We start from the raw sequence: 11,901 nt of genomic DNA on the forward strand, positions 1-11,901 counted from the left end.
TGCCCCAGCAGCACTATCCTCAGCGAGCCGTCGTGGCTGTGGTAGGACGGCTGTGCGGCCGCCGACTGGCTGAAGGACTCGTCGTGAGGCACCGCTGTGTCAGTGATAGGCAACGTGGCAGGCTCGTCCAAGCCCGGGATCCAATCGCAGTCCTCGGACACGGCCTCCTCCCTCCGCAGCTGGTGTTTGATTGGCAGGGGCGTGCTCCCACGGCGGAGGGGCGCTGCCGTGGTGAGAAACATACGATACTGGAAAGAAATGGTGGGGAGAGAAAAAAAAATTCAGTCCCCTGTTCAAAAATTAAAACTCAATGAGGCGGCTAGACGGGGAGAACAGACCCGCAAGTGCACCGCATTACCTGTAATAACCACGCAGAAAATAACTTCAGCGGAGCAACCATTGACACACCCGCAGTGGCCAGACACTGAGGCAACAGCTCGTCATGTTGCCATGTTATCTCACCAAATTACACCACAAACAAACGTGGACACGACCCCTAAAGTGGCGCTGCAGCAGGAGAAATCCCCGTCGAAGAGTTCATCAAACATTTCTGAAACTAGAAACGCGGCTCACATTGTGGAAACACAAGCGACAAAACAAAACAAGCGCACAAAATGAGCCTGCCTGCAAAGCACTGGCAAAACTAGCATGTGGCTGCACCTGAACTACACCATCCCAGACCACAAGCCCAGTGAGGCAATAAGCTGACAATCCAGACCAACCTCAGCGTGTTTGTCATGACTAGGCTCAAAGAGCCAGCAACACAATGTGAACGTTCAAAGAAAGAGTTTATTGATCCAAAAGACATCAAATTCTATGACCAGGTTAAATATTAACATCACGAGGTGGGTATGAGCAGTGTGTGTGTGTGTGTGTGTGTGTGTGTGTGTGTGTGTGTGTGTGTGTGTCTGTGTGTGGGCGTCGAGCCAAAAGAACCAACGCATTGTGTCCCTGTTGACCGCAGTGGGGAAACTGAGCGAAGCTCTGCGGTGCTAAGTAGGCTGGTCACACAGGTGACTTAGTGCTTAGGTGCACTAAGTCATTCATTAAGAGGAGCACATTAAGAGGAGCACCAGAGGAACATCGCACTGCAGCTAATAAAATGCACAATAACAGCATTTGACAACTCTTGTCCTTGTCCAGTGAGAGACAGGTGGACGTTTATCCAGAGACATTCTTGAAAGTTGGAAACTAGCACGTTTTTATCCTCTCTGCCGTTTCTCTGATGAAGCCTCACTGAAAACAACGCTTTTCTGGAACCGTATAACGTTTTCCAAAATGGCTGTTTTTTTTGTTTTGTATTGTAGAACGAAAAAATCCGTCTGTGACCAAACAAACATGTGGACAAAGCCTGAAATAGCCCACAAGGTCTGGAGCCCTGTACGTCTACCTGTAACACCAACGTCTATTTTGATCAGTGTTATCGCTGAGTTGTAGGGGGAGGGGTGTTTCCACTGTGTGTGTGTGTGTGTGTGTGTGTGTGGAGGGAGAGAGAGAGGGACGCTGGAGTCGTGAAGAGTGGAGGTGGACGTGAGACAGACAGATAGGACGCAGCGTGAGAGTGAAACATGCTGATGAAGACGTGCACGAGCACGTCAGAGGGGGTAAACCAAATGGGGCAGAAGCGGAGGAGGGGGCGGGGCCTAGATGTTGGAGACAGATGACAGGTGGGACCGCCTGACAGGATGAGCAAAGACGCTGAAAGACAAGCTGCTCAGACAAAGAGAGATGGATGGAGAGAGAGAGAGATGTGAGGATGGAGTGAGGAGGAGCACAAGGCAGCGGAGGCTGCAGCAGGCCAGGAGCTTTCCTGCCGCTCGGTGTGAACGTAGTAACTTCAGCGCGAGTTCACAGAGAAATGGGTCAGCAGAAAGCGTGCATCTGGTGTATGAGGAGAGCGGCGCGCGTGTGCGTGTGTGTGTGTGTGTGCGTGCGTGTTAGTGAAGCGCCGCGGGTCGAGCGCTCAAGACCCTCATCAATATTTTCACAGCCATTCATGCAGCGGCAGCCTCACCCCCCCCCCCCCCCCCCCCCCACCCCGGTAGAAACAGCCTCCCCACCAGCAGGACTCCACCCAAAAACCTGAAGATGCAGCTAATTCCTCCTGAGACTGTAGAAGCGCTGACACAGATACAGAAAGCCAATGTGAAACTCACTCACACCCGCAGCTCTTCACTTCAGAAATGTGTGTTTTGGTTTTTATTCATTTGTCTTGTAACATTGCTTGTGCATAGGACTTTAGTGGTGGGCTGTGCTGCATGATGCACTACATTGGGCTGTTGTGTATCGTGTGTGGTGTAATGCAGTGTGATCTGTAATGTCCCGTCATTCGCTGAAGGTTCTTCCATTGCGCGAGGGACATGTGGGACTGCGTTTGTAGCACATGACTGCAGTGTTGTGTTGTGTTGTGTTGTGTTTGTCTCATCAAGCCTTCGAGGCGTGGCTCCATGACTCTCGCCAGCAGTCACTCACACACACACACACGTGCACTCTCATGCATCATTCAGGCAGGGCTCGGCTCACCCAGGTAGCTCAATTAGGTTAATTGAGTGAGCTCATAAATTATGCACGGGTGAGGTCGCGTGTGCGGCGCTCCTGGGGGCCGGACAGGGAACTACGTCAACCGGACTGAGCCACTGTGTGTCTGTCAGGGGTTAATCCTCCCTCTGTCTCACCCCCCCCCCGGCTGCAGAGCAAAACTGGGCCAAGCAACGGCGCACAATGCAAAATTAATATCACAGACTGTTTGTTTCCTCTCCTCCGCTGTAACTCAGGCTGCTTCCTTATCGGCAGCAGCCTCCTTAAACCGTCTGGGCCACTTTTAAATCCCCCCCAACGCTGTGCTTCCGGAGCGGCTTCGCTCTAATTTAATTGAGACTATCTCTGAAGTGTTCTGGGAGCGACGGGAGCGCCCCAGGGAGGCAGAGAGATGCGGGGTGCACGGGAGGAAGGGTCGCCTTTAACCCCGGTAGCAGAAACACAGCACAAAGGTCTTCAACGCATGCCAACAGTGACTACAGAACTACAGAATCCAACTAAGAAACTGTAAAAAAACGAACACCAGACCCCCGAGGTCTGGAGTGAATTCCCCTCAGGCTCTCGTGAAGGTGTGCGCCGCCTTACCTGGTCGGCCATGCTTCCACCGAGGAGTGTTTCCTCTTCCCGTGTCGAATCCTTCTGGTCGCAGCAGTAGCACAAACAACAAAACCAAAAACAAACAAACAAACAAACAAACAAAAAGTTCCGCGTGGTTTCAGGTCATCCGTGCGGGGCGCAGAACCGGCACCGTGCACTTCATGACGGCGGCCACGTTGCGTTCAACATGATGGCCGTGCGCGTTTCTGGCTGCCAAAAAAAAAAAAAAAAAAAAAAGGGGGAGAGAAGAAGAAAAATCCCGGCGCGTAAAATTCCACCTCTTGGTCACTTTGGGAGGTGCAGTGCGGAGTGAAGCGGCGCGCGGAACGCTGGAACGGAGAGGTGGATTGACCGATGAATGGATGGATGGAAGCCGCACCTGGCGGGCGGTGGAGGAGGAGAGGAGCCGAGTTCTCAAAGGGGGGAGAAAGAAAAACGCGACAACACATCCCCGCCTGTTCCCGCGGCGTCCCAACGACCAGCAGCCACTGCGCCCCCACCTCCACTTAATACCTGCATCCCTCTCTCTCTCTCTCTCTCGCGCGCGCGCGCGCACACACACACTCGCTCACTCCCTCTCCAGCGTCATGTGTGTCACAGGCGCGTCCTTGACTGTGAACGCGTGCGATCCTCCCGTGGGTCCGCCTGGGCTGCAGGAGGAGGGAGCGCGCATCGATCCTCCGCCTCCGTGTAAATATCAGATGGGTGCCATTGTCAAACAGCCGCGCGGGCTTCTCCCGGCGCACCTCCCCTTCGCCGCCCGACACGCCTGGTATTTACCAAGGTGTCGTGGCTGTGAGGGGGAGCCGCCGCCAGAGGGAGCCAGGGAGACGGCGGGTCACGAGGGTGCCGTTTGTCTGTCTGTGGCGTGGCGTCAAGTCGGTCATATTCATTTTTGATGAGCAACATCTTGCTAAGGTTGACATGGGTGAGGCATCAGTGCCCTTTGTGACATCACAATATGTTTTAGCATACATTTACTGAAAAGCAGAGCAAGCAAAAAGAGCAAATAAATAAATGAAAGTCCATCATCATATAGAGCGTGTAAAATTGTATTTCGCACGCATTATGAGGAAATGAATTGGACCTGACTATGAAATCATCATCATCATCATCATCATCATCATCATCATCATCATCATCATCATCATCATCTTGGCTACTGCCATTTGTTTTCAGAAGGGACTTTGGCAAGACATCACACAACAGTTGTTTGTTTGTTTGTTTGTTTGTTTGGTTTTATTTTTAAAAAAATATATATATAAAAAAAGGTTCCACTGTGGCCACAGAAACAGATCTATGTTACTGTCTGTCTCATTGAAAGAAAATGAACTATGTTGCTACAGAAAACATCCTCATTGCTTGGTGGCTGTCCTGGACAGTGTCATTAGCGACCAGTTTCTGCCTGATGTTTTGATGTAGAACTTTTGGAGCTGTTGTTATTAATGTGATTTAGGGATGCAAACAGTTTTGTTTTTTTTAATCTTTTTACTGTTGTCAGAGGGTCACCAGTGTAAAGTTGCTCATCAAATTTTTTTAGCATTACCCGTCAAAGGCACCAGTAATTCATTATGAAATACTTTATGCTTAATGGGTCCCTCTGTAAAACGATGAATCAATAATTAATCAGCAGTTTCATTTAATAACCACATTTGTGACTGATGGTCTGTCTGCCAGTTATTCATACATATTTATGAGCGCTTAGCAAGCAAAAAACTACTACAGAAGAGAGATACATTCGGTCACCCCTGAGCAGGAGTGTGCATCAGACTGAAAGGAGGAAATATTTGTTTGTTGAGGGTATTTGCTCAATGATTTTTGCACCAGATTGAGTGTGCGAATTAGTGCAGTGTGGAAAACTTAGGATGCTTAAAGAGGAGCAGAGAGTCAGTCGTCTGGAGGCCTCTTAGTGAAATATTTCAGTCCACTTCTTGTCTGCGTTTCTCCTACTTGAGCAGATCCTCTGTGGGATTTACAAAGCGCTCAATGAAAATGAATGGCCTTACATGCTTTAAGGCAGCTGGCCAGTGTGAGGTCTTCATTCTTGCTGTCTCACCCAAAGAATCAATACTGCTGCGGAATGCAGCAGCTTGTGGTTGGAAGTCTCTCACAATAACTCTCCTCTGCATTTTTTCTAAATGTCCTCTCCGTCTCTCTCAGGGACTCCTCCCCGCTGTCTGCCGTTCTTCACTAGCTCGTCTGTTTTTGAAACAGAAAAAAAAAACACACACACACACACAATGCCACGGGGCTGTCAGACCCGTCGCAGCCTCAGTAAACACGCTGAATGGAAATAGGATGGATCCTCTCTGCGGACCCGCCGCGCATGAGTCAACTTTTAAGCCGCCGCTAATCTGCAGACTTAATTAAGTCTCATCAGGACATCATAGCGCCCCGGTGGTTCACACGCCGTGCGAGGATCATGGCGCAGACAGATGACTGAGATAAGTGCTCTCATTAGCCACCGAGATGCTATCGACTTAAAACGGCACTCCCGCTGATGGAAATGGCGGTGCCTCGTGGGAGATGTCAGAGGGTCACGGGTGCAACCGGGGCAGGATTTACAGCTGCCTGTAGAAGGGCAGCGGCAAGGTCATCTGATTTTATGAACCCATCACGTGCTCGGCGTCCGTAGATCTTGAAAAGTGACATGGCAGGAAGTGGGTCGGTTTTCCTGGAATCCAATCAAATATAACCTTCTTTTTAAATGGGGTTTTTTATTCATATCAATCCCTTGGTTGGTCATAAAGCTCAGGATGCTGCAAGAATTTAGGACTCACCTACTGCTTAGACTCAAATGGAGCGATCACACGCTGATTAATCATCCCCCCCCAAAAAATTCTGCATCTTCATAAAAATGCTAATTTAGCTCTCTGTTTACGGCCACCCGCTAAAACTGGTCCTTTGTTGGGACAACAACTAGTATATTGGTATAAGTGCCCCTTGTGACATCACAAGGGAGATGTTGCCATTACTGAGCATTTAACCGCAGACTTTCTGCAAAGAGAGAAGCCACAGCTGTGAAGGATGGACTTTTCACATTTGTGTAGAAAACAAACACCGCGAGAATCCTGCACCATAGGGGAGCTTTTAAATGAGCCAGTTGGGTTGTTCGTCTCTGCGTGTGCATCGGCTCATCCTCGTCCTTCAGTGCTCCTGACAAATGAAGCCCCCGGCCACCCTGCACACACTGATATAAGCTCCGCTATAAGACTTGTTGTAATCCCGGACCACTTTGGATGGAGACGTATCTCGTTAAGAAGCAATTTTCCCTGCACGGCCGTCTCGTGTGGCGTCTACTCCCTGCATAACAAGCACATTTCACGTGTTGAAGCTCAAAACGAGAGAAGTCTGCACGCATCAAGGTCACCAGCGTCAGGGTAGGAAGGCTCTAATAACGTTTACCCACTAGCCCTGTGCGGCTAGTGCCAGCCCTTCACGGTACGAGACAGCTCGGTTGAAAGGTATTTCCATAAGCCCGACTAGCACCTGAGCGTGGGCGGAGTCACGGTTGCAAGGCGAATCGAAGGTTTTTTTGTGCCTCCCGTGTCCCGTAAAAACCAGAGGATTCACTTTTTGTATTAACCGTGGTTTTGTTTTGTTTTGCGCGAGACATTTTCATAGGGCTTAGAATTATTTTGTCTCATACTGTTGACTTGTATCAAAAGACTGTCCTAGAAGAGAAAACGTAGACGCTGAAACGATCACCTTGAGTCTCACAGTCGTTTATTATTAGACAAGAACTCTATTCGACCGGCGTTAACAAGCGAGCAGCGTTTAAAAATCGCTATAGGGAGTGAAACTTAGGTATAGATGCATCTCTGGTGTCTCTCTGAAGGTCAGAGAAGTAACAGGGTGACAAGGTGCTTTTGCTTGTCACATCCAAGCAGATTGACTGAGCAGCACCAATGAGGGCTTCTTCAAGCAGGCAACGCGCTTTTATTCCCCGTGCGGATGCTGCGCGTCACCCTGAGCAGCTGCTGCTTTGACTGCGCTTTGAAAGCTCCACAGGGAACCAGGTTCGTCAGTCATCAGCAGACTTCCTTCAGTCCCAGGAAAAAAGAGAGGCTGTTGCCATTTGCTCAGGTGCCACGGGGGAGCTGCGACGGTGTCTCTTCAAGTTCACTGGCCTGAATTCGCAAACAGTTTCACGCTCAGAAGGGGGAGCCGCTCTGGTTTAGGTGCTGGGAAGTTGAAGCGAACCTCCTGCTGCAACTGTGAGTTGCTCGGCCCTTTTGGAATTCTGATGAGGATTATAAACCCTCTGTTTTTATAGCCCATAATGCAATCTGTCAAGGAGACACAGTCATGATAGGCTCACGTTGCCTGGATCCCTCCACTGCTGAAAATACCTTATATTAGATAATAACATACATTTTTACTTTGATATTGAGGGAAAATGGCAAATTATGCAAAGAGCAAATATTCATATTAGACATTTATTTGAAGAAATGAAAGATACAGCAAGAAATGCACCTGGCATCAAATAATCAGTACGGTAAAATTGGTCTCGGGTGATGTTTTCCAAAACCTTCAGGAGTTTCACAGAGGCGGAGAATTTCACCTTTTGGAAGTATTTGGATGGTTTATACAAATTAGTAATTGTCACCAAAGTACTGCTGTAGATAGCCAACAGGCAAAAGTTCAGTTATGAGTGGACAATTCTTTTAAATATGGAGGAGAAAAGAAAAAGAGGGAAAACACTGAGTATCAATGAAGTTTTCCATTGAATATGCGCCGAACTGCTGATTTTAAAAGGAAACTCCTTTGGCAATCAACTCCATCTTTTAAAAATAAACTAAAATGATAATATTTCATTTATGCAACTTGCTTACAATTATGCTTGCTAAAGGTACGGTGTGTACAATTTTTAAGGCAAGCCGGTATTTAAGGAAGCCCGCATGACTGCATGTTTCGCATGTCTATGCAAACTGTTCTATGGGTAGGAAAACCAAATTACTTTTATTGAACTGTGAATGTACACTTTTATTATTGGATTTATGGGCATTATGTTAAGCCTTTATCAATAAAGACCGTAAATCAAGCCAAATGTTACACACTGGACCTCTAAGGCAATCAAAAGTTAGGTGTAAATATTTTTGCATGCGCTGCCTTTACTGAGTGAGACTGTGAGCCACGGTTTGGTGTGTGTCCGAGTGCGCCGGGCGTTCTGGGTGGGGTGGGGCCGGGCTGGGCGGGGCTTGGCGGGGCTGGCGCGATCTGCCAGCGCTGCACCGACTTTTTCCCCAGACTTTTGCGGAGGAAGGGAGGCAGCAGAGCGCGGAGCTGACGCACAGCGGGGCGCGACAGCAGGAAGTACAGCGGCGGGTTCCAACACGGCGCCAGACACACCAGCAGAATGGCCGTCAAAGAGGCCACCTCCCACAGCAGGGAGACGCGGCTCTCGCTGCCGGGCAGCGCCGGCGAGGAGGTCGACCAAGTCCGCCGTTCAAAATAGCCGTGGGGGAAAGCCACCGAGCTGACGTCAGGGGCCATGACGTTGACGAACTCCAGGGCGTAATACGGCAGCCAGCTGACGGCGAAGACCAAGGTGGAGCCGATCAGCAGGGCCGTGGCCTTCTTGTTGCGCCTGTCGGCGGCCAGCGTGACCCGGCAGCCCCGCAGCTGGGAGATGATGAGGCCGCAGTTGACGGCGATGCAGAGGAGCGGAGCCACGTAGTAGACCAGGAAGGCCGGGACCAGGAAGAAGAGCCACTCGTCGCGGCCCACCAACCATGTGCAGCCCTCGTCAAAGTCGACGTAGGTGACCTTGGGCAGCGCCATGGTTATCGACACCAGCCAAATGGCCACTACGGTGCACAGCCTGCGGAGACGAAGGAGACGACGGACTGCTCTGATTGGCTGTGGAGGCCGTCAATGGGGCAGAAAGAAACATTCTGATCTCTATTGATCCCCAGAAAAAGGTTTATTTAGCCCTCTGTTTACAGCCTATTAAAGCATTGAGTTATATCTTCATCCTAAACCTGATTCAGGGAAAGACAGGCCTTTGTGACGTCATAAAGGGCAGATTTTCACAACAACATGTTTTAGCAAGAGAAAAATGGCACATTTCTTGAGAACATTATTCACTAACTAGATTATTGTTGGTAAAGTCACATTGACTTTCAGTAACTCTGCATAGAGCAATTTAGACAGGAAGTGCAATTCAAAGGATGCCACAAGAGCACGTTTAGCTCAGCGGCGACACTCACACTTGAGTCAGGTTGGCCGGGGGCCTCGTCCGCGGCGTAACAATGTGATACCTCAACACTGACAATGCCGCCAAGCTGAAAATCTCCACCCCGACCGTCACCGAGGTCATGAAGCCCAGGAAGACGCAGGTGGCGCCACCAAGTTGCCAGTTCTGGAAGCTGGCGCCCAGCAGGACGCAGGGCAGGGTGAGCAGGTTGCCCAGGTCGGCCAGGCTGAGGTTGAGGAGCAGGACGGAGCTGGGCTTGGAGCGGCTGCGGCGGTTCCTCACCAGGACCAGCCACAGCAGGAGGTGGCCGCCCAGTCCGACCACCAGAGACACCAGGCTGACCAGGGGCAGCACCGTGGTGAAGGCGATGGTGGTGTTGGTGGAGACCGTGTTGAAGAGCAGGTTGACGATGGCGGGCATGACGCAGGAAAGAATCTCCTGAAGGTGATGAGGGACAGCTACTGAGGGAACTACTGAGAGATCAAAAAAAACCAATGGGAGATACACAAGGGTGGAAATGTCCATTACAAAAGACTGACGACTGAGACGTCACAGTGGACCAAACCAGTAGAAGCAGGCAGTGATAAGAGTCTTCACACCTCCATGTCTGGTGTGGTCTTCAAGTTCACAACAGCGTTTGTGAAACATTTGTGATACTGAGCCCAGATGGCTTGTCCCCTTGAATCACACCTCAACAGTCTCAAACAGCCTCTCGGGAGACCCGAGCAACAAACAACAGATGACGTCAGTGAGTCTGACTGTGTCACGAGTAGTCAACAAGTAGTCGTAGATAGTAGATTGTTTTTTTTCTTTTCTTATTTTACTTGTATCAGATCGTGACCGAATGACTGAACTTTAAAACTGGACTCCAGCCAATGTGGCTTGTCCTATGATAATTGTACTGTATTTTTATTTGTTTAATTTTGTACTGTATCTGTCCATGTGTCTCCATGATGTCTTCTTATCTATGTCTGTAGTGTAATTTATTGAGTCTATTAATATCTGGTGAAGGCACTACCAATGGAAATTAGCCTTCAGCTAACTTGGGTTTACTTCCCCATGGACATTTTGATCAAAGTACTCTGTCCCTTTGTTAAAAAATAAAGAATATGAAAATTTTAACAAACAGAGACAAGGGTTACGTTTGCATAGCAGTGAGAGTATTTGAGGAAGAGCTGACAGTCGACTAGAGTGAAGAAAGGAAGATTCTCCACTCAAGTACACAAGATATTTGTCTCAACTGCCACCTCAATATTAAGTTTCTCACATGAACAACTTTAGCTTCCTTCAAACCTGTGAGGGAAGGGGGGGGCATCCCTTTGTCTTTCAGGGGCATCAACTTTGTGAGTTCATCTGATGAACTGAGTGAATCAGCACTGAACTCGGAGAAGATTGGAGGCGTGAAGAGACACGCTGGGAGTGTTTGTGTACAACTGCGCGTTGGCCTCACAATGTTTGCCACAATGTTGACCACTAGTTCAGGCAGCAGATGATTAACTAGAGAGTCGTAATTGAGCCAGAATGGTTTCGAAAGACACTCTGCTCTTGCCCTCATAGTGAAATGAGACAATCAAAATGTCCATTAACGTGCAAAGCGCCATCCTCCACATCTGGTACATCATTAAAACCAGAAGCGGACGCGTGCAACCTGTATTACTGCTAAGAAAGTGAGACTAAAGCTTCTAACACTGTGCCTAAATCTCAGATAGTGATGGTTGGACTCAAGTGGAAATGGAGCCGTGCTTCAGTGCCACTCATCTGCTATGGATGTTTTTCGAGGGTCTCCCTGTCTTAGTGAAGATGTCTATGGGAGTTCAGAGATGTTTCCGATTATATCACAGCTCTCTGCTTTCTGCCAGGTTTGCATCGTGGTTTGTAGGACATCATGTTAACAGATGTTAGGTCTGGTTGAGAAAACCTCAATAAGTGGTTTGGGAGTGTTATTTTTTTTTCTTTTGTTGTGCTGCCGTGTCTTAGATGGCCGAAAAGAGACGTCATTATCAGTGGGACAGTATCACAAGCTGGATTACACCCGTGCGTTGTTTTTCTGCAAATCTCTTTGATTTTTGCAGATAATCTAAATCCAGCTTGGATTTACCAGGAAATGGTTAAGTCGGCCACCACCATTGTGTTAAGACACAGTCACATAATGTGAACACAATAGTCTTCAGTGAACCATTGACTGATTGGAACTTGTTCACCTAGGGGGCGCTCCAGAAAAAGTACAAAATGAATGCGGGTGTTTGAAGCGCTACCGTCCAGATTCTAGATTACATGGCGAAGAATTCGCTTTTCAAACAATGTTGATAATGCTTTTCATTTATATATTTTTTTTGCAGTTTGTTGCTTTTCTCATAATTATTTTTCCAATCAGGGTTTGGATGCCTGTGTCCTGACAACATGTCAACATCCTGCTGTAATCGGGATCCTATGTTGTTCACTGACCATCTGATCAGCATTCATTAGCAGGAATGCATCTTCAGTAATGTTCCAAAGCATTTTTTTTTTTTCTTGAGTTGATTTTTAATGACTAGCTGTGTGACGCCTCTTCAATACCTGTCTCCGTT

At 48.6% G+C, this 11,901-nt stretch overlaps 2 protein-coding genes across 2 annotated transcripts in view; both read right to left on the bottom strand.

Annotated features, from left to right (window-relative positions):
- Positions 1 to 3,657, bottom strand: part of rem2 (RAS (RAD and GEM)-like GTP binding 2) — a 23,522-nt gene extending 19,865 nt beyond the window's left edge. The window contains exons 1-2 of the mRNA XM_076022313.1: positions 3,124 to 3,657; positions 1 to 248 (exon numbers count right to left, since the gene is read on the bottom strand). The exon at positions 1 to 248 is cut by the window's left edge and continues 89 nt beyond it. Of these exons, the coding sequence (XP_075878428.1) occupies positions 1 to 248; positions 3,124 to 3,135 (260 nt within the window). The 5' untranslated portion in view covers positions 3,136 to 3,657. The remainder of the gene's footprint in view (positions 249 to 3,123) is intronic.
- Positions 3,658 to 7,833: 4,176 nt separating this feature from the next.
- On the bottom strand, positions 7,834 to 9,754 carry LOC142884253 (putative neuropeptide Y receptor type 6). The gene is made up of 2 exons (XM_076019765.1): positions 9,348 to 9,754; positions 7,834 to 8,959 (listed from the first exon to the last, which is right to left on the bottom strand). Exons 1-2 carry the CDS (start codon positions 9,752 to 9,754, stop codon positions 8,212 to 8,214), a joined length of 1,155 nt encoding a protein of 384 aa, XP_075875880.1. The 3' UTR covers positions 7,834 to 8,211.
- Positions 9,755 to 11,901: the final 2,147 nt, after the last annotated feature.

This window comes from Nelusetta ayraudi, unplaced genomic scaffold, assembly GCF_046127955.1.
Source record: "Nelusetta ayraudi isolate G7.1 ecotype Tasmania unplaced genomic scaffold, CSIRO-AGI_Nayr_v1 ptg000011l, whole genome shotgun sequence".
Taxonomy (NCBI): Eukaryota; Metazoa; Chordata; class Actinopteri; order Tetraodontiformes; family Monacanthidae; genus Nelusetta; species Nelusetta ayraudi.

Coding starts and splice junctions, on each gene's coding strand:
- LOC142884253 (XM_076019765.1), bottom strand. CDS start 9,754: ATGCCCGCCATCGTCAACCTGCTCTTCAACACGGTCTCCACCAACACC. Junction 8,960..9,347: donor CCGGCCAACCTGACTCAAGT/GTGAGTGTCGCC, acceptor TCGTCTCCGCAG/GCTGTGCACCGTAGTGGCCA.